The 27,499-nt window shown below is 33.7% G+C and overlaps 1 protein-coding gene across 2 annotated transcripts in view; it reads left to right on the forward strand.

Moving 5' to 3' along the window:
• Positions 1-27,499, forward strand: part of ATP11B (ATPase phospholipid transporting 11B (putative)) — a 119,108-nt gene that overhangs the window by 53,676 nt on the left and 37,933 nt on the right. For both annotated transcript variants that reach the window (XM_055307881.1, XM_055307882.1), the window contains 11 exons: positions 4,795-4,945; positions 6,045-6,242; positions 12,068-12,307; positions 12,893-13,068; positions 14,303-14,371; positions 15,701-15,774; positions 15,904-16,007; positions 18,302-18,483; positions 19,627-19,830; positions 24,377-24,530; positions 25,829-25,931. In XM_055307881.1, the coding sequence (XP_055163856.1) occupies positions 4,795-4,945; positions 6,045-6,242; positions 12,068-12,307; positions 12,893-13,068; positions 14,303-14,371; positions 15,701-15,774; positions 15,904-16,007; positions 18,302-18,483; positions 19,627-19,830; positions 24,377-24,530; positions 25,829-25,931 (1,655 nt within the window). The remainder of the gene's footprint in view (positions 1-4,794; positions 4,946-6,044; positions 6,243-12,067; positions 12,308-12,892; positions 13,069-14,302; positions 14,372-15,700; positions 15,775-15,903; positions 16,008-18,301; positions 18,484-19,626; positions 19,831-24,376; positions 24,531-25,828; positions 25,932-27,499) is intronic.

The following is a 27,499-nucleotide window of genomic DNA, read 5'->3' on the forward strand; positions in this document are numbered from 1 at the left end:
TATAACTACATTTTCCAACTTAGGTGAAATGGATAAATTCTTTGAAAATACAATTAACAAAAATTGACACAGGATGAAACAAAGTCTAGATAGCCCCATTATCCATCAAAGAGATTTATTATAAAAAAATAATAAATCTGCACAAAAGGATCATCTTCCAGCACTGTGTGTTGAAACAATTAGACATCCATATGTCCAGAACCCAAGCTTTAACCCATATCTCCCACCATATGCAAAAATTAACTCAGGGCACCTGGGTGTCACAGTGGGTTAAATGTCCCACTTTTGGTTTTAGCTCAGGTAGTGATTTCAGGATTGTGAGATCAAGCCCTGTGTGCTGAGTGCAGAGCCCACTTGAGACTCTTTCTCCCTCTGTCACTGCTCTCTCTTTCTCTCTCTTAATCACAAATAAATAAATAAATAAATCTTAAAAAACTAACTCAAATGTAAAACCTAAACATAAGAACTTAACCTATAAAACAAGGGAGAAAATATTTGTGACCTGTTAAAGAACAGTTTCTTAGATGTGAAACATACAAAAAAGGAATCAAAAACAAAACCAAAACTTGATAAATGAAACTTCATCAAAATTAAAAACTTTACAGGGCACCTGGGTGGCTCAGTTGGTTAAGCGTGTGCTTTCGGCTTGGGTCTTGATCTTAGGGTCCTGGAATTGAGCCCTACATCAGGCTCCCTGCCCAGTAGGGAGCCTGCTTCTCCCTATCCCTCAGCTGCTACCCCTGCTTGTGTTCCCTTTCTGTCAAATAAGTAAAATCTTTTTTAAAAATTAAAAACTTCACACCTGAAGCTAATACAGCACTATGTGTAACTTAAAAAATAAACTTCTTTATTTCAAAGGACACTGCTAAAAAAAAAAAAAAATGAAAAGACAAGCCACAGACTAGGAAAAATATTTACAAAGCACATATTTTGTAAAAGACTCATGTCCAAAATATGCATTTTCACCACTTCTTTTAAATGTTATCCTAGAAGCTTTTTTCAGTACCACAAAGAAATACATAAATACTAGAAAGTAAGAAGTAAAATGATGCTTACCAGAGGACATATGATTTTTCACGTGGCAGTTGTACACATTCAGCAATAAACTATTAGGGCTAATAAGTGAGTTTTAGCAAGGCCAAATCTACAAAACATGGTGAGAGTTGCTTATTTAATGGAGAAATCACATTAAGAGGTTGGCAGGGTCAGTACTGTTAAGCTCTCAGTTGATGTGTAGTTCTTTCAATAATGATTAAAATCCCAGCAAGCTTTTTTGTAGTAATTGACAAGATGATTCCAAAATGCATATTGGAAGGGCCTGGGTGGCTCAGTCGGTTTAGACACCTGACTCTTGATTTCAGCTTGAGTCATGGTCTCAGGGTCATGGGATTGAGTCCTGCCTCGGGCTCTGCACTTGGCCCATATTCTCCTTGGTATTTTCTCTCCCTCATCCCCTGCCCCTCCTGCTTGTACTCTCTCTCTCCCTCTCAAATAAATAAAAATGCATACTGAAATATTGTAGCCAAAATGCACATATAGAATGCTTAAAGAGAACAGTTGCTTAAGAAAGCTGGAGAATTTATATTATCTGACTTTAAGACTTTAATATATAAAGTGACAGGTCTCAGTGGAATAAAATAGAGTTGAGAAATAGACCCATTTATATATTGTCAATTGAGCGTTAAGTAAATTCAAAGAAAATTAATAGTCTTTTCAATAAATGATGCAACAATTGAATATCCATGTGGGGAAAAAATAATAAACCTTAATTCCTACCTCATATCATATACCAAACAGTTTTTGAAGATGGGTCACATACCTAACTGTAAAGGCTAAAACTAGAAAACTTTTAGAAGAAAACTTATGAAGATATCTTCACAACCTGGGGATAGGTAAATATTTCTTGGGACACAAAGGTAATAACCACAAAAGAAAAAACTGGTTAACTGTACTTCCTCAAAATTAAAAACTTCTTGCACTACACAGTTAACAAAATGAATAAGAAAGCCACAGACTGAGAGACTATATCCATAAAATGTATCTGACAACTTGTACCCAGAATATATAATGATATGTTGAAAAGCTCATATGTCTGTAATAAAAAGAAAAACAATGCAATGGGGAAAAAATGGATATAAGACCGGAGCAGAGAAATTTTCACAAAGAAAATATACAAATGGCAAACATACAAAAAAGTATACAACATCATTAGTCTTGAGAGAGTTACAAATTAAAACTACAAAGAGATACATACATACACTTAGTGGAATGGCAAAAATTAAAAAGTCTAAAAGTTGCAAGTATTGGCAAGGACGTGGAGCAACTGGAACTCTTAATTCTAAATAATCAACGGATCAAAGAGGAAATATCAAAGAACATTTTTTAAAATATCTAGAACTTAATGAAAATACAGTATCAGGGGCACCTGGGAGACTCAGTTGGTTAAGTCTCTACCTTCGGCTCAGGTCATGATTCCAGAGTCCTGAGATGGAGCCCTGCATCAGGCTCACTGCTCAGTGTAGAGCCTGCTTCTACCTCTCCCTCTACTCCTCCTCCTCCTGCTTATACTCTCACACATGCGTGCGTGTGCTTACTCTCAAATAAATAACATCTTTTAAAAAAATACATGCATCAGATTTTTTTCTTTTTTTTTTATTGGAGTTCAATTTGCCAGCATATAGTATAACACCCAGTGCTCATCCCGCCAAGTGCCCCCCTCAGTGCCCATCACCCAGTCACCCCAACGCCCTGCCCACCTCCTTCTCCACTACCCCTTGTTCATTTCCCAGAGTTAGGTGTCTCTCATGTTTTGTCCCCCTCACTGATATTTTCACTCATTGTCTCCTTTCCCCTTTATTCCCTTTCACTATTTTTTATATTCCCCAAATGAATGAGACCATATAATGTTTGTCCTTCTCTGATTGACTTATTTCACTCAGCATAATACCCTCCAGTTCCATCCATGTCGAAGCAAATGGTGGGTATTTGTCATTTCTAATGGCTGAATAATATTCCATTGTATACATAGACCACATCTTCTTTATCCTTTCATCTTTCGATGGACACCGAGGCTCCTTCCACAGTTTGGCTGTTGTGGACATTGCTGCTATAAACATTGGGGTACAGCATCAAATTTTATAGGATGAAGCTAAAGCAGTGCTGAAAAGGAAATTTATAGCACTTGTATTAGTTAGGGTCCTCCAGAGAAACAGACCAATAGAATATATATTGGGTATATATAGGAGGAGATTTACTATAAGAGTTGGCTCACGTGGTTGTGGAGGCTGTGAAGTCCCACAGTCTGCCATCTGCAAGGTGAACTTGGAAAGCTGAATGTATAATGCAGTCAGCATCCAAAGGCCTGAGAACCGGGTAGCTGGCCACTGTTTAAAAAAAACTGGAGCTTTGTCTGATAGCTCAAGAAAAGAGAGAAAAACTATCCGTTGTCTTTTTTATTTCATTCAGGTTCTCAGTAGTGATACCCACCTACATTGGTGAGGGCCTATCTCTCTACTAAGTCTGCTAAGTCTATTGAATCAAATACTAATCTCTTTCAGAAACATCCTCACAGACACACCCAAAAATAATATTTTACCAGCTATCTGGGCATTGCTTAGCTCAGTCAAGCGGACACAGAAGATTAACTGTCAGAACAAATACATTAGAAAAGAAACACCAGGGGCACCTGGGTGGCTCAGTTGAGCAGATATCTGACTCTTGACTTCAGATCTCAGAGTTCTGGGATCAAGCCCTATTTCAGGCTCTGTGCTCAGCAGGGAGTCTACTTGAGTATTCTCTCCCTCTCCCTGCTCTCACCACTCACTCTTGTTCTCTAAAATAAATCTTTAAAAAAAAGAAAAACACCAATGACAGAAACTGAAATTAGAAACAATACCATTTGCAATCATTCTCAAAAAAGGAAATAACTAGTTGTATACCTAACAAAATATATACAGAATCTGTATGCTGAAAATTCTAAAGTGCTGATGAAAAAATCAGAGATGTAATGTTAAGCTTGCCTAGTGAAGTATTTTATTTTTTTTTTATTTTTATTTATTTATGATAGTCCCACAGAGAGAGAGAGGCAGAGACACAGGCAGAGGGAGAAGCAGGCTCCATGCACCGGGAGCCCGATGTGGGATTCGATCCCGGGCCTCCAGGATCGTGCCCTGGGCCAAAGGCAGGCGCTAAACCGCTGCGCCACCCAGGGATCCCCTAGTGAAGTATTTTAATACTGAGCTTGCCTGGTGAAAAGAACAGGGATTCCAAAGTTAATTCTTGACTTGTGTGATTTTTTGTAAATTTATAGAAAGATTTTTGGGCTTTGATCTTCATCATTAAAAAGGATGTGATCTCCTTACAGAGGTTTTACAAAAATTAGACAAGTTAGTGGATGTGACAAAGTTTTATAAAATCTTAATCCTACACAAATGTTAGTTATATTTACACTTAAAATTATATAGACCCTGAAAATGTAAAAAAAAAAATAATAATCTTAGAATAATTACTTATGGTGAGAATAACTGGCCAAAGCTGTCATTTACTGTAAACATTTTGAACAGTAATACAACTGATTCAAATAGGCATATAATCTTATGTATTGGTTATTTTATTGCTGGCAAATAGTTTCTATTGAATGGTCATTTCTTAAAATATGAAGACTGTTTCCTTTAAATAGCTACTGTGATGTCTTAAATATTTTTATATCTTATTTAATACCAGCATAAAACTTCCAAGCAGATGAATATAGCAACACATAATTGATATGTTTTATATTATTTTTTTCTCTTTCAGGTCAATGAATACATTTTTGATAATTTATCTAATAATCCTCATTTCGGAAGCCATCATCAGTACTATCTTGAAATATACATGGGAAGCCGAAGAAAAATGGGATGAACCTTGGTATAACCAAAAAACAGAACATCAAAGAAATAGTAGTAAGGTATTTTATGGTGTTCTTGACTCTGCTGTAAAGGAAACTTTATTCTTTGGCACAGCTACTGGTTTGGTAGTGACTTCTGATAGGAATGACCACTCTGATCTCCTAACACCATTACTGAAAGTAACAAAAAGACACTGTAAGTGAAAAGTGACCAGCATGTTTATAAAATGCTTTTTGCATTTTAGGGCGTAAGCAATTGTATTACCTATGGCATGACTTGAATAGTTACAAGAGATCACAAAATTTTAAATCATCTATAATGGCATTTCCCTTCAATACTACAAATTCAGTTTTTTATTTCATTTACCTACTGTACATTGTAAGTGAATGAAAGAGTTGATTTTCAATTCTGTCCAAATAATTCAAGGAGTCTTACTGTCAGCCTATTGATAATATGAAGTAATAACACAAAATATGTCATAGAAAGTTTTAAACTGAACAAATATGGACTACCAAGAAAATTTAACCTGCAATATTAGTAAATATTCTCCAGATTTCACATTAGATTAAAATACAAATATTGGAAGACAGATGTGCATCTCAAGAAACCACAAGGCAGATCACAGAATATATTTTCCATATCATTCATGATTAGGTATTTTACCTTTCACAGAATGCATGTTAAAATGTGATACTGCCATGCTATTGAAGTAGGCTATTACTACATAACCTATTAGTAAGAGTTTTAATTTCCAGCAGTTCTGGTCTAGCAATTCTTAAATAATTTTTTTAAATTGCAGTCAATTTTTATTTATCTGTGATTTTGAAGGGTGGAAGTGGAATGGTAAGTATACTCCAGGGATTACAATTATAATTTTGCTAAAGGTTGTTTTCAGTCACATCAGGCTTTTGATAGCTTCTGAAAAGTAACAATTAGTTTGAATTTAACCTTTTCTTTTTACTATGTTCAAGATCCTAATGAACAATAAAAGAAATGTATTAAAAATACAATTCAATAAATGAACTTCAGCTCATGAGACTTCTTCAGAATATAGCTGATGATCTGTTTAGACATGAAACTTTTTGATAATTTTCTTCAGTAATAATAAGAAAATTCTCAATAGGTTTTCTCTTATCAAACAATCATTTTTCTCCCTAGATTCTGAGATTCATTTCAGACTTCCTTGCTTTTTTGGTACTCTACAATTTCATCATTCCAATTTCATTATATGTAACAGTTGAAATGCAGAAATTTCTTGGATCATTTTTTATTGGCTGGGATCTTGATCTGTATCATGAAGAATCAGGCCAGAAAGCTCAAGTCAATACTTCTGATCTGAATGAAGAGCTTGGACAGGTAAAATAGAGATCCTTTTATTGTGTTTTTTCTAATATATTATTTTCATTGTTGAAACAATACATGTACAAAGACTAACATTATGTACAAAGAAAACTATTATGAGGCTTCTACCAAAAAATAGCTCTACTTTGCTCTATGCCTAACCTAACTCTTGTTTCCTGTTTTTAAACCTGAAATCATTTCTTCCATTATTTAGCACTATATATTATTCTTTCTTGATTTTTAAATTTTAGACATTTATTATGGAATTTAAAGATATAATCTTATGCTACTGTTTTATGTATTTACCAGATACATACTCACTTTGCCTCCTCACTGGCCCCCTAGCATTTTTATATCACAATTAGAGATTTAATACATATTTATTTATTGACATTATTTTGACTCTGTTAGTATTGCTCACTAATTTCTAGTTCCTTAAGTGTGCTGTACGATACTATAATTACATTTTTTTGATGTATTTTCTCTAGAGTTAATTGCTCTGTTTTTTCATTTGCTTAATTTCTGTATACCACAAATAAGTTTCTGATGAATATATGAAACACATCTCTACATATTCAGGTAATCTAGGATTTCCTTTTTCTTTATCTCTTTCTTTTTTTGGTGACAGCTTTTTTGGAGACTTTTATCTTTCTGCTTAGTATGGACTTATATCTGGGCCTGCTTCTCAGCTGTCACCCAATGACCTCCCTTTACCATCACCCTAGAAATTTCTTTACCTCTCTCCTGTTTTGGATCTCCTGGATCCCTGCGCCAGCTCACCAGTGGCTTATTCTCTCATTTTGATTGGACATGTCTTCTAATAATTTCCTGGAAAAGGATGTGTGAGATGAAAATAATTGGAGACTTTGCATATCTAAAAATATCTTTATTCCCCCTTTTTTCTTTATTCCTTTTTTTGTATTTGATTAATAATTTAGCTGTAGAATGCATCCCAGTTTGGAAATTATTTTTCCTCCAAATTTTAAAAGCATTTCTTCAATTTTTTTCCAGCTTCCAATGTTGCTATTGAGAAATTGGTCCCATTCTGATTCCCAGTTCTTTGTGTGTGGTCAACTATCTTATTTCTGGAAGTATTTAGGATCTTCTCTTTATGTGATAATTCTGAAATTTCATGATGATATACCATGGTGTGAGTCTTTGTTTGTTTGTTTCATTGGATAGTGAGCTCTCTCAGCCCTTTCAGTCTAGAAATTAATGTACTTCAAGTCTAGGAATTTTTCTTTTATTACTTCTTTAATAACCTGTCTTTCTTTTAAATTTATATTTGGATATCAGACCATTTATCTTGATTCTTTTTTAATTTTTTTTTTATTTATTTTATGATAGTCACACAGAGAGAGAGAAAGAGGCAGAGACATAGGCAGAGGGAGAAGCAGGCTCCATGCACCGGGAGCCCGACGTGGGATTCGATCCAGGGTCTCCAGAATCACGCCCTGGGCCAAAGGCAGGCGCCAAACCACTGCGCCACCCAGGGATTCCTTTATCTTGATTCTTTAAAGTTTCATTTACTTGTTTGTTTTTATAATTCTGGGAGACTTTGTCAACTTTATCTTTCCATCTATCTTTTGGTTTCTTTTATTTCTGTTATTTTTAATTTCTAATATTCCAGTATATCTGAATAGTCTTCTTTCTTGAATATAATTTATCCTTTTAACTCTCTAAGGATATTAATGATCGTTATTTAAAGTCTTCTGCTCCCTGCATTTTCTGTTTGCTCCTAGTTTCCTTTTCAATAGTTAGTTCTGGTGCAATATCACAAAGCATTCCTAAAAATTACTCTGCTGTCTAAAATTACTTAGTAAAAAACACAAGACTAACGGGATTAGGAGGACAACAAAAATTTTGTCAGTAACACATTTTAAATAAATTGTTAAGAAATACATAAATACTGGGGCACGAGTGGCTCATCAGTGGGGCACCCAACTCTTGATTTTGCCTTCAGTCATGATCTCAGGGTCCAGGGATCAGGTTCAGAGTTGGGCTCCACGCTGGTGGTAAGTCAGCTTGAGGATTCTCTCCCTCTCTCTCTGACCTACCTGCCCCGTTCACACACGCACACTTGCACTCTCTCATATGAGCGCATGCACTCTCTCTAAATAAATAAATCTTTAAAAACATAAATACAGGGATCCCTGAGTGGCTTAGCAGTTTAGCGCCTGCCTTTGGCCCAGGGCATGATCCTGGAGTCCCAGGATTGAGTCCCGCGTCGGGCTTCCTGCATGGAGCCTGCTTCTCCTTCCGCCTGTGTCTCTGCCCCTCTCTCTCTGTTTCTATGTCTATCATAAATAAATAAGTAAATAAAAATCTTTTTTAAAAAATACATAAATACTATATGTAGCATTTTGTCTTGAAAGGACCAGAAGGTTAATTGTGGAAGTTACCATCAGAGACATGTTACAACTTGTGTGTCATTGTGAAGTATTGAAAGGAAGGTTATCTGAAAATAGAAGTAGATGGGTATGGCTTAAAACACCCAGGCGACCTAAGGTGGCTGTGAGATGTCTACATTTCACATGTTCGTTGTATGCAGTTTGCTGGTGTTTCTCACAGACAAAGTTGTGCATAACCAAATGTAAAGTCCACATTATGCTCAAATTGTCTCCTAATAGATCAGTCACATTATTATAGATTCATGTTTTCAAGACAGTGTTATAGCAGAACTGACTGTAATTTGTTTTAGACTCTTTCTTTTCAGGGATGATCCTCAAATGAATGCTAATCTTTAGTTTTCTTTACAAGTTTAAAAGTTTTCCCTAGAAAAGCCTAGCAGCCCAGCTGTTTTTTGATATATTCCCTAGTGTCAGTATTGGTCTTTTCTCAGTTTCCCCAAAAATAATTACTGCAGTTAGTCTTCCGGCTGCTTGTGATTGTTAACAGAGCCATCCAGTAGACTCCCTGTTTTTAGCATGTCGCACTCCTGTTTTCAGCTGTCTCACACCTGTTTTCAGCTTTCTATGGGGTTCAGATTCTCCCTGGCTCAGTCCCCTATAGATGAAGAGCAGTCTCAGGTTTGTTTGCAAGTTACGAGGAGATTTCAGGTTTCAAACTGTTCCTGGTACCTCCATTTTCAGCCTCATCCCATACTTTCACATTCGGTAGTACATCTACTTCCTGCGAGTTTTGGGGAAAGGGTTCCCCCCATTGCTTAGGTTTCCTGTTCTAAGTTTTGTTAAGTCACTTACCTCTCATTCATTTCCTTTCCATCTTCCAAACTTTTTATATCTCCCTTCTCATATTGTCTCATCTACCATTATTTTTGTTCTTCTTTTATTCCTGTACTCTTATTTTAGTAAAGTTTCAAGAGGAACAGAGGTAATTGTATTTGTTCAACCTACCATTTTTAACCAGAAGCTAATCCATTTATTTTTAGCATTTAAGAAGCTTTAGTAATTTATGCTACTTATTATTCGTGTCACATTTCTTTATGTATCACATATTTAAGACCTAAAAACACAACCTGTTTTTACTGCTTCTTTGAACACACTTTTTTCCCATCTTCTTCTTTCCTTTGACCTTTTCTATCCCAATTTTCTCCTCTTCCTCTTTCCTTCATGTTAGAATATTGTTTTTCTGGAACCTCACACTGTTTATGCATATCTCTACTTGCTTTCTCTTTAAGAAGCTTTAAGTGATAACTTCTTTAAATTTCTAATTCATCTAAGTTCTCTTTTTACTTTTATGCCTCAAAGTATTTCATAGTATGTTTATTGCCTCTATTTCTTTATCTATTTTATACCAACGAAATCTACTTTATGTCATATTCTATGTCCTTTCATTTCCATATCAAAGAAAGTGCTCTTATGGTGTGCAGTGCCCACTCTATCACAAAGTGAAAACTTCTTGATTTTATATATATTTTTAAAAATCAAAGTTAATTTCTTTTATTCATCTGTATCATCTAAATTGTAGAGCCCTCCATGACTGCTAGTCTGTGTCTATGCTAATCATCTTTGGAGTATATCTGTTTGATTACTGATATATTTTATATCATAATTTTGTGGACCTTATTATTCTTCCTGACCTAAAAGTTTTTTATTAACTTGTTAGGTAAGTGGCATATCTCCATATCCATCTTGATAATACAGCATCTACTGTAGATAGTGGGCAATCTTTAATATCATATAGCAAAGATAAAATATTTTATCTTTTATTTCTGATTTCACCATTTGCTAACTCTATGACTGAGTTATTTAACCTAACTCTTCCTTTGTTTCTATTTCTCTAAAATTTACATAATAATAGTACCTACCTCATGAAGTTGGTGAGAGGATTAAATGAGTTAGAATAGTTAGCAGTGCTGGCAATATAATGATAGCTGTACAATTATTAGCTTTTATTATTATTACTTAGCAGAATTCCTACATCTCAGGTGTTGTATTTGTCTTTACTATTTATAAGAAAATGAACTTTGTATTTGCTCATTCTTGGTTCACACAATTTTTTTCTGGCTTTAACTCTGCCTCCTTTTTTTTATGTTGATCTTTTTATTCTGCAGTCTTGCTGAACTCATTTTTTAGTTTTGGTAGTGTTTTAGTGAATTCCTTAGGATTTTCTATATACAAGGTCATGTCATCTACAAATGGCTTACCTATTTTCCAATCTGAATACCTTTTCTTTTTTGTTGCCTGATTACCCCGGCTAGAACCTTCAGTACAATGTTGAATAAAAGTGGCAAGAAGTGACATCTTTGCTTTATTCTTGAACTTAATTTAGGGGACAGCATTCAGTCTTTCTTCATTAAATAGGATGCTAATTATGGCATTTTGTAGATACGTTTATCAGGTTGAAGAAATAGCCTTCTGTCCCTAATTTGTTGAATGTTTTATCATGAAACAGTATTGGATTTTGTTAAATGCTTTTCTTGCATCTGTCAAGGTGGTCATTTTAATGACAGAAAAAGAATAAGTACCAATTTATTATTGTGGTGAGTTTCATTGATTTATGTTGACCAGTCTTGCATTTCAGGAATAAACCCTACATATTTATGTTGTATATCTTTTTTAAATGTTTCTACATTTGGTTTGTGTTTATTTTCATAAGGGATACTGGTCTATAGTTGTTTTTCTTTGTGATGCATTGCTCCCTTTTTAAATGACAACTTTTTCAAATCATTATTGCATTAATCAAATCCTTACTTTATTCCTAGTTGTATCAAGATTTGACTATTTCATCCTTCTCTTTTTGGACCTACTTTCTTTTGGGTTAATTTTCTAGAATTAGTCTCAGAGTAATAAAATTATTTATCTTATCTACTTTTTGAAACATTTTCATTCAGTAGTTGAGCATCTGCCTTTGTTTCAGGTTGTAATCCCGGGGTCCTGGAATCGAGTCCTACCCTTGGTTTCAATTTCCTCCATCTATCTAATACTTTAGACAACCTTCCATCTCTGACTTATTGTGTTGCTATGACTTTGTGTTCCTGTTCCCAGTTCTGTACCATTTCTTCTAGACCACATACCCTTTCACATTCTAGGTTATTAAACATCCCTTCCACCCTTGCTCAAAGGTCATTCTTAGTTTTACTACTTCAAAATTCCTTACCCAGGAGAGGGATAAGAAATATTAATCCTACATTATCAGTCAACTCTAAAGATGAACATGTACCTAAAATTGCTACAAACTTCAAAGTTTGCATAGATTTGAAATATTTTATCTTACCCTGTTTTGTTTCTGTGTATCTTTATTTGTGCTTAGATTGTAAAAATCTCAGTATTAGTATACTAATGTTAATAGGTAAGCTTAACTTTAGGAGAGGCGGACAAGGTTTTTTGTTTAACCATAAACATAAAAGTTTGTTTTCTTTTCTCTTCCATCTCTAGGTGGAGTATGTGTTTACAGATAAAACTGGTACACTGACAGAAAATGAGATGCAGTTTCGGGAATGTTCAATTAATGGCATAAAATACCAAGAAATCAATGGTAGACTTGTATCTGAAGGACCAACACCAGACTCTTCAGAAGGAAGCTTATCTTATCTCAACAGTTTATCCCATCTTAACAACTTATCCCATCTTACAACCAGTTCTTTTAGAACCAGTCCTGAAAATGAAACTGAACTCGTAAGCAACTTTTAAGTTAATAAATTGGAATTTCATTTGAAATAATTCTCTTTGGTAGTTGCTGGATTGTAGCAGAAAAATAATTGTCATAATTGTCAGTGGGTCAAGGAATATGTATTTGGAATGAATATCCTTTGATTCAGCACTGAGACGTTGTAGTAACAACCCATTTTAACTTGCAAATTAATAGATGTCTACCTTACTTCTCTAAGTATTTAAATGAGACTCAGTGGAGAACCCTTACTGCCCTGAAATAAAGAAGATGACTTTGCTAAGAAGTAGAGCTTAAATATATTTAATACTTTTTTAGACCTCATTTTTCCACAAAAGAGTTTTCATCTTTATTTGCAACTTGTCTGTTTCTTAAAAAGATACTTTTATTTTGAAGAGTCATAAGCAAATGTGACGTTTTACTCTTTGGAGTCAGAAGCAACCAGCTATTAGTCAGTTCAAGATTGTAGCACTCCTGTTGTAGATCTAAGATAACCAAATTATTGAGTGTTTATTGACTTTTTTTTAGAATTCTGCTTACAGTTTTCTGTTACTTGGGAATGGTATTTTATTGAGAATATTATCTTTCTACAGATTAAGGAACACAATCTCTTCTTTAAAGCAGTCAGTCTCTGTCACACTGTCCAGATTAGCAATGTTCAGACTGATGGCATTGGTGATGGTCCTTGGCAGTCCAACTTTGCACCCTCCCAGTTGGAGTACTATGCATCTTCTCCAGATGAAAAGGCTCTAGTGGAAGCTGCTGCAAGGTAGTTTGATCTAAATTCCAATTCTTCAGAAAAACACCTTTTAAATAAAAATGTGCAAGTACTAGAAAATTATTTTAAATTGTCATACAAAATTCATGAACACATAAAGGTAGAAGTGCATTTTAAATTGTAAATGAGAGGGCACCTGCGTGGCTCAGAAGGTTAAGCATCTTCCTTCAGCTCAAGTCATGATCTCAATGTCCTGGGATTGAGCTCCATATCAGGCTCCCAGCTCTGTGGGGAGTCTGCTTCTCCCTCTCCCTCTACCCTTTCCCCTCTGCTGATCTCTCACTTTCTCTCTCTCTCAAATAAATAAATCTTTTTAAAAATAAAATAATGGGGATCCCTGGGCGGCTCAGTGGTTTGGCGCCTGCCTTTGGCCCAGGGCCCAATCCTGGAGTCCCAGGATTGAGTCCCATGTCGGGCTCCCGGCATGGAGCCTGCTTCTCCCTCTGCCTGTGTCTCTGCCTCTCTCTCTCTGTATGTCTGTGCCTCTCTCTCTCTCTCTTTTTATGTCTATCATAAATAAATAAATTTTTAAAAATAAATAAATAAATAAAAATAAAATAAATTGGGCAGCCCCAGTGGCTCAGCGGTTTAGCGCCGCCTTCAGCCTAGGGTGGGATCCTGGAGACCCAGGATCAAGTCCCATATCGGGCTCCCTGCATGGAGCCTGCTTCTCCCTCTGCCTGTGTCTCTGCCTCTCTCTCTCTCTCTCTCTATGTCTCTCATGCATAAATAAATAAAATCTTTAAAAAAAAATAAAACAAATTGTAAATGAGAGTTTTATATGTATCATTAATTTTGTTGTCAAGTTCGCATTGAATCATATTCTGAAGAGATCTTTAAAAATCTGGCTGCTGTGAAGTATGAATAGTGTAATTTGTGAGAAATACTTATGTATGTATTGTTTTGGACCTACTCTGATTCTTCACATTCTTAAAATAGCATCATATTCACATGATGGGATGTGCACTGTTATATGCAACTGATGAATTATTGAAAACTACATGTGAAACTAATGATTATAGTATATAATGATTATATACTATATATATATACACTATATATCAGCTAATTGAATTTAAATTAAATAATGGTATTATTAAATATTTTTAAATACATCTTAAATGTATACTTTAAATGTTTTTATTCATGCTAGGTTATAATGACATATTATGAAACATGAAATATCATCCTTAAATCTTATATTTTTTTCTCTTTTAATCCCTAGAATCGGCATCGTATTTGTTGGCAATTCTGAAGAAACTATGGAAGTTAAAACACTTGGAAAACTGGAACGGTAATTTTTTTCTGTGTATTTAGTGTAGGACAGGAATCTGTACACTATGGCCGGTAGGTCTCTGGCCTACAAGCTGGCTTGTACAGCCTGCAAACTACATTACATTATTTAAGGGGTTTTGTTTTTTGGGGTTTTGTTTTGTTTTAAAATGCATCAGAGACCATATATGGCCTGCAAAGTCTAAAATATTTACTATCTCAACCTTTGCAGAAAAAGTTTACTGACCCCTGCTCTAGAATGATGTTAATACCATGTTGTACAACATCACAGTAATCACAATAACCTACTCTGACTCTTTCATTTGTATTTTAGTTTGTTACTTAAATTTACTCATGTTTATTTTTATATACTGCTGGGGTAATGAGTTTCATAAACTCTCACTAAATAAAGAAAAACTTCCTTATAGTCCCTTGATTTTATCTTTCAAACATTAAGGAACAACTGCCTATTTCCAATATTTAAACTGCTTGATATATTAGTCTCATTCCTGTTCTATTCATACCTTTCATGGTTTTACCAATTCCAGTCATATCTCAACTCCAACTGTTCCTTTTTAGCTTTTACAAAGTAAAATAGAGCCCATTCTTTGGCTGTTTTCATGTAGAAGCCTGTCTAGCTCATTTCGTTAACTATGAATCATCCCACTCTGTTGTTGCTTTTTTTTTTTTTTTTTTGAGATGTACAAAGCATTCCATATATACATCATTATATAAATCCATCCGGAAAACTTGAAGCCACACCTGACCTATCCACACAAATTCCTTTACTACTCCTTATAAAGGCATTTGTTCCCCCACCTATGCATATGTCTACTTGTATCAGGTTCAGAATCACTGCTGTAATGATCCTCTGTTACTAATGTGAGTGTGTTATATTTCTCAGGTGTTTTTGGGCAGAAAAGAGGGTTGAGAATCAATTACCTTTTTTAGTGAGAAAAACGTGAAGCTGGGCAGATCTGGATTCCAATCCTTGCTGTGCCACTCACAAGCTTATTTGACTTTAGGAAAATTACTTAATCTTTCTGAGTTTAATAGTCCTCATCTGTAAAATGAGATAAGATCTACCTTCTTTGATTCTCATGGGTATTAAATGACATAAGGTATGTAAAGTACATGGCATTTGGTAAGTACTCAATAAATGTTAGTTTCTTCTATTTCTATCTTGTGTTGTTATTAATGATTCATAACCCATTATCTTGAAAATGTAGTTGAGATTAATTTCTTCTTCTAAATCTACCATTTTATCTTTTATAGGGGTACTTTTCAAATATTCACTTAATATTATTTTTAAAAAGTTAAACTTTTGGTCTTTATTATTTTTTTTCCTTAGGTACAAACTGCTTCATATTCTCGAATTTGATTCAGATCGTAGAAGGATGAGTGTAATTGTTCAGGCACCTTCAGGTAACCTACCTAAACTTTTATGAATTTTTATTTATCTAATATTATGAGTTTGATAACTGGTTTTTCCTTTTAGGTAAGAATTTTAATTTATCTAATATTATGAGTTTGATAACTGGTTTTTCCTTTTAGGTGAGAAGCTTTTATTTGCTAAAGGAGCTGAATCATCAATTCTTCCTAAATGTGTAGGTGGAGAAATAGAAAAAACCAGAATTCATGTAGATGAATTTGCTTTGGTGAGTATAAATTTCTAAGATTTATAAAACTCTAAAAGGTATACATATGAAAGACTTAAGACTTCATGTTTGCATTAGTAATTTATCAAATATTATAGAAATTCTTCAGTTCTTTTTAATTATGTGTTGGCTTCCACATTCTTTGATCAAAAATTGACTTTTAACCTAAAATACAAGTCTTTTCTTTGTTTTCTTTCAACTTGTTACAGTCAGGGCTTTTTTGGCTGCAAAGACCATTCACTTAATATGTTTAAAAAAGAGGAGTTTACTTAAAGAATATAGGGGAATCCCAAGGATGTGGAGAAACTGAAACCTTCATACATTGCTGTGGGATTATAAATGATACAAACACTTCAGAAAAAATAAATTAAAAAAAAACTTTAGAAACTACTTTAATAGTTCCTCATAGAACATAGAATAATATAGCTACTGTATAACCCAGAAGTTCACTGCTAATTATACACCCAAGAGAACTAAAAACATGTTCGCATAAAAACTTAACAGCATTATTCTTCAATAGCCAAAATGTGGAAACATCTGAAAGTCCATTAGTTGATGCATGCATTAAACTGTGTCATACCCATTACATGGAATGTTATTTGGCCATTAGAAGAAATGAAGTACTTATATGCTATAACATGGGTGAATGTTGAAAAGCTCCTGTGCCTAGTGAAAGAAGCTAGTCACAAAAGGTCATGTGTTCCATTTATATGAAGTGTCCAGAATAATGGAATTTATTGAGACAAAAAGCACATTAGTAGTTGCCAGGGGCTAGAAGAAGTGGTGAAATAGAAGTGTCTGCTAATGGATACCTTTTGGGGTGATGAAAATGTTCTGGAATTCAATAGTAATAATCATGTACAACTTTGAATTCATTAAAAACCACTGAGCTGTACTCTAAAGAACTGAATTTTATGATTTGTGAATTAAGTCTCTTTTACTAGACGAACATAGGAGAATCTCATGAAAACAAAGTGCCACAATTCATGTGAAGAGGAAAATTTTTAAGCAGCTCTCAAAGTTTTAAGAACTTACGATCTCTCATTTCTGCATTTCTATAAAAGATTGCTTTATGCTCATCTGTGTTCACCTGCCTCCTTTACTTACATATGGTTTATTTTCTCTCATTACTTGTTTCTTAATTGTTTATGATCTGGTTCATCTATCATACTGTAACATCCATGAGAAGAAAGATATTGTTCTACCTTACATTCATTTTAATCCAGAACAGTACTGGCACATAGTTGGCATTCAGCAAATATTTGTTGTAAAATGAATTTTTTCATATAAAATAACTGTGATCATTAACATGATCCCTTAACTGTTGTTTAAGAAAAACAGTTATTTATAGGTGTGGGTCATTTGTGAATCAAGGAACATCAGTATTTAGAAATAATTGAATAGTGTCATGTAGTATTTTAAAATGTACTGTTTCCAAGTTCTGTTATTAGAATATTTATTTTGGGTTTTTCTGAGGGGGATGTGCAGCAAGAAAAGGAACTTTTATAGCTTTCAGATGTAGAAACTGTCAAATAGTAAAGAGAAATAAGAGAAAGTTGTGCCCAGGAAAATCAGATAATCAAATATATATTCATAAGTATTGTATAATTCCATTTCACCAGTGAAGTTATATAATGATACAGTTTAAAATCATTCAATGGCTATAGAAAGTATTGTTTATTTGATAAGGGCCACCTTACAGACTTTGTTATTTGACCTGTAAATTCATCATACCATGGATTCTCAGGAAATTATGGTCCCCTTTAGTTAAAAAAATTTCTTATAAAGTACATAAAAGTGGATTTGTAAATGTTAAAACAAGAGAGTACAACCTGGGGCTGCCTCTCTTTTTGACAATCCTAAAGGTATCCTTATAGAACTTTCTGACTTTCCAGGTAAAACAGCTTTTAAATCCAGGCAAAATAGTTGTTTTGTTTTGTTCTGTTTTTTTGAAGATTTTATTTATTTATGAGAGACAGAGAGAGAGAGGCAGAGACACCGGCAGAGGGAGAAGCAGGCTCCATGCAGGGAGCCTGATGTGAGACTCAATCCCGGGACTCCAGGATCACACCCTGGACCGAAGGCAGGGGCTAAACCGCTGAGCTACCCAGGGATCCCTCAAAACAGTTTTTAAGTCATGGTTTTTAAAACAGTTTTTAAATTACAAGATAATCTTTATGATCCTGTCTAGGATCTAATATTCTACAATTTAAAAACTTTAATTATCTTGAACAACTGTTTTTTAATTTTCCATTAGTTATTTTTAATTTTTGTCTTTAATTTTTCTGTTTTAGAAAGGACTAAGAACTCTGTGTATGGCCTATAAACAGTTGACATTTAAAGAGTATGAGGAAATAGACAGACGTCTGTTTGAAGCCAGGACTGCCCTACAACAACGGGAAGAGAAATTGGCAGATGTCTTCCAGTTCATAGAGAAAGACCTGATATTACTTGGAGCTACAGCAGTGGAAGACAGGTAAGCATCGGACAAATAAGTAATATCCTTTTAGTCTGATAAGAATTTTCCTAGCCAAGTGTTTCTAATTTATGGCATAAATTCCATTTATTAATATCCTATAATAAGATATTTTAAGTCAAAATAGAGAGTTAAAGCCTTACTTTTTCCCAGTGTATACAATTTTTATTCTAGCCAGATATTTGAAATAGATGAAAGAATTCCATTATGTATAGTTTTGCTTATAGGCTTGAATTTTTAGAATACTCTTCAGTGTGCTATACAAAGAGTTTAAGCTTAATTCTTCCCACCACTACCTGTTTGCACTTTTTGCTTCAATAGTACCAAATTATCTGTATATAGTTTTCTGAACAACTGCTATAGTTCACACTATTTTATTTTGTGCCTTTGTTCCTTGGCAAGAGTGTCCTTTCTGCCTGGATAATTTTTCCTTTATCCATTTATGAGTATCTTTATAAAGTATAGCTCAGATTCTCCCACTCCAGTAAAATCTTTCCTTACCCCTAGACCTAATAGGATTAAAAACTCTCTCCTTTTTGAAGTATTTGTCTTGTAGGTAGTTTTATGTTGTTTTTGTGGCAGTATATTATAGTCATTTCTTCAAAGACTTCTTCCTCTCAGTTTGTGAATTCCTTGAGGTCCATTTAGCCTTTATTCCCCGCCATCTGTCTCTAAGAGTGTTAGCATTTTTTAAAATTTAGGTTTTCATTTACCTTTCAGGTCTCCTGAGATTTCTGAGACTCACCTGAGATTACATCATCCTTTATTAACCAGTTTGATTTTTAAACTACTGATAGGAGAAATTTTCTTACGAGAAAAGAGAAAAATCTTCTAATTTCAAATTTAGAGACTTCCTAATAAAATAGGAGTTTAGGAAGACCATATATTTAGTTTGGTTCTATAAAAATCAACTTTGAAGATATATTCTTAAAATATAAAGTTGTAGGTATTATGTTAACCAGATGAGCACTAATTTGATTATTCCTGTTTCTTCCCCAATGAGAAAAAATTCAATTATATCACTATACTGTAACATCTTTAAGTCAGGGAGTCTAGGATTTACCTTACATGTACTATGTGGTTTATATATATAATAGTCAAAGAAGTATTCTCTACTGCTAATATTGTTTCTTTTATTTTCAGGCTACAAGATAGAGTTCGAGAAACTATTGAAGCATTGAGAATGGCTGGTATCAAAGTATGGGTACTAACTGGTGATAAACATGAAACAGCTGTTAGTGTGAGTTTATCATGCGGACATTTTCACAGAACCATGAATATTCTTGAACTTATAAATCAGAAATCAGACAGCGAGTGTGCTGAACAATTGAGGCAGCTTGCCAGAAGGTAAGAATGTAATTATCTCATGAGTTTAGGGATCAACAAACTATGGCTCATGGGTCAAAGATGACCTATTGCCTGTTTCTGATAGCCCGTGTGCACAAAATAATTTTTACATTTTTTAATGGTAAGAAAGAATCCAAAGAATAGTAATATTTTGTGATGTGAAAACTTACAAAATTCACATTTAAGCGTCTGTAAATAAAGTTTTATTGGAACACAGTCACATTCATTCATTTACATATCATCAATAAGACTTTGCACTACAGTACCACAGTTGGATAGTTGTGACAAAGACTTTATGAAGTACTTTTATCATTTCTCACTGCTACTTGATTTACAACAGATCACAGTGACACCATTCTAAATAGTAGTGTTTTGAGTGCCACATATATTGCCCTATGACATTATACTACATTTTTATTATCAGTATTTACCCATCATGTCCAAACAAGAAAAGAAAAATGGACTTTTAATGTCATACTTTTAATGCACAGTGGAGTGTTGATTATTTTATTATCAAATTAGATGGCATTGTGTTTATTAATCAGTGACACTTTAATATGCTACCTGTTTGAAAAGACATATTCAAAGAGGAAATAGAAAATCTTGTTAAAGATAGTCCTGTTGTATTAAAATGTGAAATATCATTATAGGTATCATTAAAAAGTAGACATTTGCAATTGATTTTGATGATAGGGAACATTAACTTTAAACCCCAATTAAGCAAAATGTTACCTCCTACCAAAGAAAAGATTTCAAGTCTTCTCATTGGTAGGTTTATATTGCTTAAAAAATTGTGCTCAATTACTATTATTACATTATTTACTTAGTTAATAAAAATTTTTGTCAAAATCAGTTTCCTTTATTTTAATATTAGTACCTATAGTATATCCTCAATTTAGTCTCTTGGCCCACAAAACCAGAAATTGAAATATTTACTTCTGTCTCTTTACAGAAAACATTTGCCAAACCCTGATCTAGTTCAAATGAATAAACTGGAAAATGAATCTTTTTTATTGTTCAGAGATAATTACATTAATTATATATACTCTAAATTCATCTTAATACTCTAAATTCATCTCTTTTTTTCTAAGTCTCTTTTTTATAGACAACTTTTTTATCAACTTTATTTAGGAACCCCCTTTAACATTCTGATTTTTCACAGTAAACTAAGGATTGCTTCAGTGTAAGCATCAGGCAAGCTCATATATAGGCATCTTAGGTCTCCTATAGGTATCTGTCATTTGTCTTATGATGCTAAAACAGAAAAATAAATGTGAAAAGACAGTGCCACAGTTATCAGTGTATTTTCAGAGCTTTATTCACATTTGTTATGCAGGCATCATCTGGTGCTAAACTCAGTTTCATCAAAGGAAAACTTATTTAAGAGATGTTTTAAAGAGACCATACAACTCTCAGAAGGTTCTTTGCTTGAATTCAAAAAATGGATTGATTTAGGTAATTATATGATAGCTTGGGAGCAGTGACAACACCATTGCGGCTACTTAAAAATTTAAGTACCATATGTCAGTGAGAACTCCCTAAAACATAGAAATTAATGTTCAGAATCATTTACTTTATAGATGCTTTCTAAAATATTAATCCTGATTATAAAAGTAATAAGTGTCCATTTAAAAAATGCTGACAATGATAAGATGATGGAACATAATACAGCCCTCTAAAGATAATTATTGTATTTTAGAATATTTTTAAAATCGTCTTCTATATGTCAACTTTTAGTGGATCTGTAAAGGTTATGGATATTATTTATTTCCCTTTCTGTACAAAAGCTATATTGTAAAGTGAAGACCACAGTCCTTTTTAGACTTGCTATATGAAATATATTATATTTTAGAGATACTATCTTTTTGGTGGAACATGTTTGCTGAAATAACCAGATAAGTCAATAAGATTTGATTTAAGACTTCGAGGAAATATCTGTTCTAAAAATCTTGGGTAGAACAAAGAATTCCATACCTTTGTAAGTTTTAGTTTGTATTCCTTCACAAGTATATATTGTTGGTCTGCTAACTAGAATTTGGAACACAGAGTCATATAAAGCATATTGTTTACCCTCAGAATATTTACAATGTGTAGAAAAAAATAGAAGTAAATATACTGTCATAGACCTATCACAACTGGATTGTAACAGGCAAGAATGGAAAGCTCTGGATGGATAGATGAGATGTCTATAGACTGTGCTGTCTCCTAAAAGAAATGTTCACTGGTTAGAGAATAACACCAAAAAGCAAAAGGGGCAGCATATGCAAATTTGCAGAGCTGAGAGAGAGAGGCTCATTCAAGGTGATGGTAGTTCAGTATGGCCAGAGAATGCAATAGATGGGAAGAGAGTATGGGAAGAGGTATTGAGATGTGAAGCCACAGAGATAAACCGATGCTACCTACTATGTGCCAGAACTGTGAGGTACTTTCCTATATTTCATAAATATTATCTCATGGATTGTGAAATACTATGATAACTTATAAAGCCTGTCCAGAAGAAAACCTAATTTAGTGTGCCTTGGGAAGGTTCCAGAGGAAAACTGATCTGATCTCTCCCACTCTTGGCTGCTTGCTATATCCCTTCTTCTGAGGCATGTGCTCACGCAGTGCTTAGACTGAACACAACATGTTGAAGGCAGCACAGGTTGCTAAGTAAAGTTTAGCCAGTAGGGAAGAAAAACAGTCAATGTGGTAGTGCTTTCAGATACTAGAAAATTAATAAAAGAAAAATACATTTTTTAAAATTTTACATTGTAAAAGGTAATTGTTGACCACTTATTAGTTACTGTGCAACACAGTAGTGATTAGGCATACTGTAAAAGACACCATTTTAGTTCAAGTTTTTTTATAAGACTAAAATCTGTTGATACATATTTAGTTTTTATAGCTTGTTGCTCAGTTGATAGTGTTCTCCTCAATTAAAAATTGAGGATATAGCCACTATGGAAAACAATATGGAAGTTTCTCAGAAAACTAAAAATAGAACTACTATGTGATTCCAACAGTCCTACCTCTGGATATATATCCAAGGAAAATGCAATCACCATCCCAAAGAATATTTGCACTCCCTGCCATGTTCATTGCAGCATTCACAATAGCCAAGAATGGAAACAACTAAAGTATCTGTTGTTGGATGAATGGATAAAGAAAAGTGTGGGGTGTGTGTGTGTGTGTGTGTATGTGTGTGTACGTACATACACAGGAGTATTACTCAACTATAAAATAGGAGATTTTTTTGTGACAGGATGGACCTTGAGGGCAGTATGCTAAGTGAAGTAAGTCAGAGAAAAACACATACATGTGGAATCTAAAAAAGGTGAACTCAAAGAAACAGAGTAGAGTGGTAGTTTCTGAGGCCAGAGTGTGGGGGAAAAGGAGAGATAATGGTCAAAGGGGTACAAACTTCTAGCTTATATATAAGATGAATAAGTTCTGCAATTCTAATGTACAGTATGATAACTGTAATTAACAGCACTGTATTATATATTTAAAAATTGTTAATAGAGTAGATCTGAAGTTTATCACTACACCAAAAAATGGTAATTAGATGAGAGGATGGAGGTGTTAACTAACCTAATTGTGGTCATCATTTTGCAATATATACGTGTAGCAAATCATCATGTTGCATACCTTAATTTTATATGTCAACTGTATCTCAACAAAGCTGGGGAAAATGAAATAAAAATGAAGGGACATTTCTGACTAGCAGTCAGTTATACTGTGAACCCAGTGGTGAACTATATAGTATTTTCCTTATGGATGTAGCACAGTGCTACTTTGAGTGCTGACCTTCAACTATATATAGGAGTTTGCAGCAGAATATAAATCTACACTGTTTCTTTTATCAATAACATCTTATTACTAAGAGAGAAAGGGGAGAAACAATTGAACAGAATAGTTTGCCCAGTCCTATAGTTGACTTACATATTAATGCAAAGTTCTTATCTCTGCCTGGCAACAGTTTGCCCAGCTGCCAGTAATCAGATCATACTTAGAGTGGTACTCATATAGCATATGCCCACAGAGAGGTATTATCCATGGCCACCATAATAATATCTAGCATTACATAGAGTCCAATATAGGGGTTAAGATCAAAAGACAGTTTTGATTCTTTCATTCCTTCCTGCCCACATGGTGAATCTAGCTCATGAATTTTCCTGACCATTGTTGATTGCATTTAATTTTTTTAATTAGAGTTTCTGAAATGTATAATGTTTTTATTTTTGGAAGATTTTTCATACTATAATTTGGGAAAATATTTTGATTATGTGTTCTAATTCATATTTTAGAAAATATAGTTACTGTATCAATTCATTGTAAAACTGAGTATCATTTGTTTTACTCATCACATCAGTTATTCTCAGTTCTGCTTAATCTCAGCTTTCAGGTAATCATAGTTTAGTTTCTTCCCTGGCATATCAGTTTTGTAACAAACAGTAAAGCCTCGGTAAATGGTACATCTTTTTGTAAGAATTTTTTGTTTACTAAATGGGTATAAATAATATGGCTTCAATGTATCTAACAGGATATAATTATCTTCTCTTAGAATTACAGAGGATCATGTGATTCAGCACGGGCTGGTGGTGGATGGGACCAGCCTGTCTCTTGCACTCAGGGAACATGAAAAACTGTTCATGGAAGTTTGTAGGAATTGTTCCGCTGTATTGTGCTGTCGTATGGCACCACTGCAAAAAGCAAAGGTATGTTTGTTGTAAAATGTTCCATAAAGATATTTAGATCTCAAAGTATTCTTAGGGGCACCTGGGTGGCTTACTTGGTTGGGCATCTGACTCTTGATCTCTGCTCGGGTCTTTATCTCAGGGTTGTGAGTTCAACAACAACAAAAAAGTATTCTTTAAGGTTAATGCCTTATCTAGTTCTGTTTGGTAGTATGTAGTATATGAATCTTATTACTCTCAAACACTTCTCACATTCTGAATTTTAACCAAGTACATTAGGCCTTGGAATTTTCAGAGGGAATATTAGTTTCAACTATTCATAATGACCTACAAAGTCTTTGATGGGTAGCAGTTTGTGATTTTGCTGAGACATATATTGAACTATGATAACTATAGTTTCATAAGTTACTTAACTAGTGAGGCAGGCTGTAAGACTTCAGTTCTGCAACTTTGGGTGGCTCTATGGATCTCTGCTTATTCTTGCAGAGAATAACTTCTTTTAACTTCTTTGTGGTTATTAAGTGATGAAACTTTAGTAAAATTTGAGAAGCCAATTATCTTGTGATTTGAAACTATATATAAGAAATATTTAAATTTCAGTTGTGATTCAAGTGAAAGCCTATCCAAATTGTTTTTATAACTCTTGACTTAAAATTTGGGTCTCATACTGTATCTTTCACAAATACCTTTAAAATCCACATCTACACAGTATTTCTTATAGGGGTCTAATAAATTAGAATTCCAACATTTTTTTTAACTTAATGGAATTTTGTTAAAATGCCTGTAATGTTATAATATATGTACTCCAGTCTGTGGACATTAAAACCAGAGACCAGATTTAATGCCTAGGTTCTTTATGTATGTTCAAGAATTCCAAAGAAACCTTTCTTTTGATTTTATTGAATTTAATCGGCTGCTTTTTAAAATTTCTTAAATTTTATGACAAGAAAATAATTATCTTCTCTCTACTTAAAATGAAAAGAATAATTTCCTGAGAAAGAGAAAATTTTTCCTGACAGAGTTCAATTATGTATTTTTTAACACAATTATTTTTGAGCTTTTTACACATTTAGGCTGCATGTAAGGTTCTTGCCTCCCATTGTAAAATCCAAACGTAATTACTCTCTTTTGCTGTGACATATCTGAAAGGCATTCCTAACATCTCCTCAGAAAATGAACTCCAGTGCATATTGTCTGATGCAAAATTAATTATTTTCACTATTCACCTGTTCTATTGCAGTTATTTCAGATAAATGACTATATAGTACAAGAAAATTGAAATGTTATAATAAATAACTAATTAGTTGTATGTCTTTCAGGTGATAAGACTGATAAAAATCTCACCTGAGAAACCTATAACACTGGCTGTTGGTGATGGTGCTAATGATGTAAGCATGATACAAGAAGCACATGTTGGCATAGGTGATTGATTTTTTTTTTCCTGAGTTTTAAAGTTATTATAATTATTTGGCGATTTTGAATTTTTCTTTTGTGGACTAAAGTGCAGTATCAGATATATAATACAGTGTAGTAATATATCAGTGTATCCCCCCAGAAGCCCATTATAATTAAGCCCAATATTTAGAGTATTTTAATTACAGATTTTCAAGGAAATAAATACCATGTTAGTGAAATTGCCATTGCCAATTCTTCATAATAAGGTATTTTTTTATTTTTACTTGCCATTTTGTACCTTTTAAAGTACTTTCTCACATTACTTTATCATTTTTAAACTCTAAATTTGTGATTTACATAGATGCCTTCATGGTTTCAATTTTTTTTTAATTTTTTTTTAAAGATTTTATTTATTTATTCATGAGAGACACAGAGAGAGAGAGGGGCAGAGACATAGACAGAAAGAGAAGCAGCCTCCATGCAGGGAGTCCCAGGTGGGACTCAATCCTGGGACTCCAGTATCCTGCCCTGAGCCACAAGCAGACACTTAACTGCTCAGCCACCCGGGCGTCCCTTTTTTTTTTTTAAGATTTTATTTATTTATCTCTCTGTGTGTCTCATGAGACACACAGAGAGAGGCAGAGAATTTTTTTTATTATTATTATTTACTCTGTTTTTCAATCTAAAGATTCTGCAACTCATTCTAATGACAATTTTGGAAACAAGAAGGTTATACCATGGGCAGTCCCAGTGGCTCAGCGGTTTAGCACCACCTTCAGCCTAGGGTGGGATCCTGGAGACCTGGGATCGAGTCCCACGTTGGGCTTCCTGCATGGAGCCTGCTTCTCCCTCTGCCTGTGTCTCTGCCTCTCTCTCTCTCCTCTCTCTCTCTCTCTCTCTCTCATGAATAAATAAATAAAATATTTTTTAAAAAAAGTTATACCAAACTATAATAATAAATATAAAATTTCAAGTAATTTTCTAATTTAATAATCTTTATTCTAATCTCTTCTATTTTCATCTAAAATTTTTGTTGGATTTAGAATATTAATATCATTTTATTATGTTTATCAGTCATTTCATATTTAAACCATAGTCTGACCTATCTTCCTAAATAACTTGATTGTACAAATACAGAAGCAAAGGTGAAAATTAGGAGGTTTTTTAATGAAGGATAAAGTTTTAGTGTTAGAAAAGAAGCTAATTCCTGTTCTGGATTCACCTCTATAACGTCCTGTGATAAGAAGTTCTCAAGTTTGATATTTTCGGAGTAGCTCTCAAATCAATTCCTTTCTGAGCTAATTAACTCTTCATTATGATAACTTGTTTCTTTCTAGTTTATATACTGTTGTTTCTCATAAATCTCCATAACAATTTGAAGATAGCTTCCTATGCCATACATGAAAACATAAAAAGTTACAGTATTTATAACAGTTTGGTTCTAGTATGGTAACAGACAGACCAGAGAAGAGAATAGATTCAAACATCTGGAAATTTAGCTTATAACAAGGTTTTCCAAATAAGTAGGGAAACAAATTACTTGATATATATATATATATATATAATATATATAAATATATATATATATAAATAAA

The sequence above is a fragment of the Nyctereutes procyonoides genome, unplaced genomic scaffold (genome assembly GCF_905146905.1).
Source record: "Nyctereutes procyonoides isolate TBG_1078 unplaced genomic scaffold, NYPRO_anot_genome, whole genome shotgun sequence".
In the NCBI taxonomy this organism is placed as follows: domain Eukaryota; kingdom Metazoa; phylum Chordata; class Mammalia; order Carnivora; family Canidae; genus Nyctereutes; species Nyctereutes procyonoides.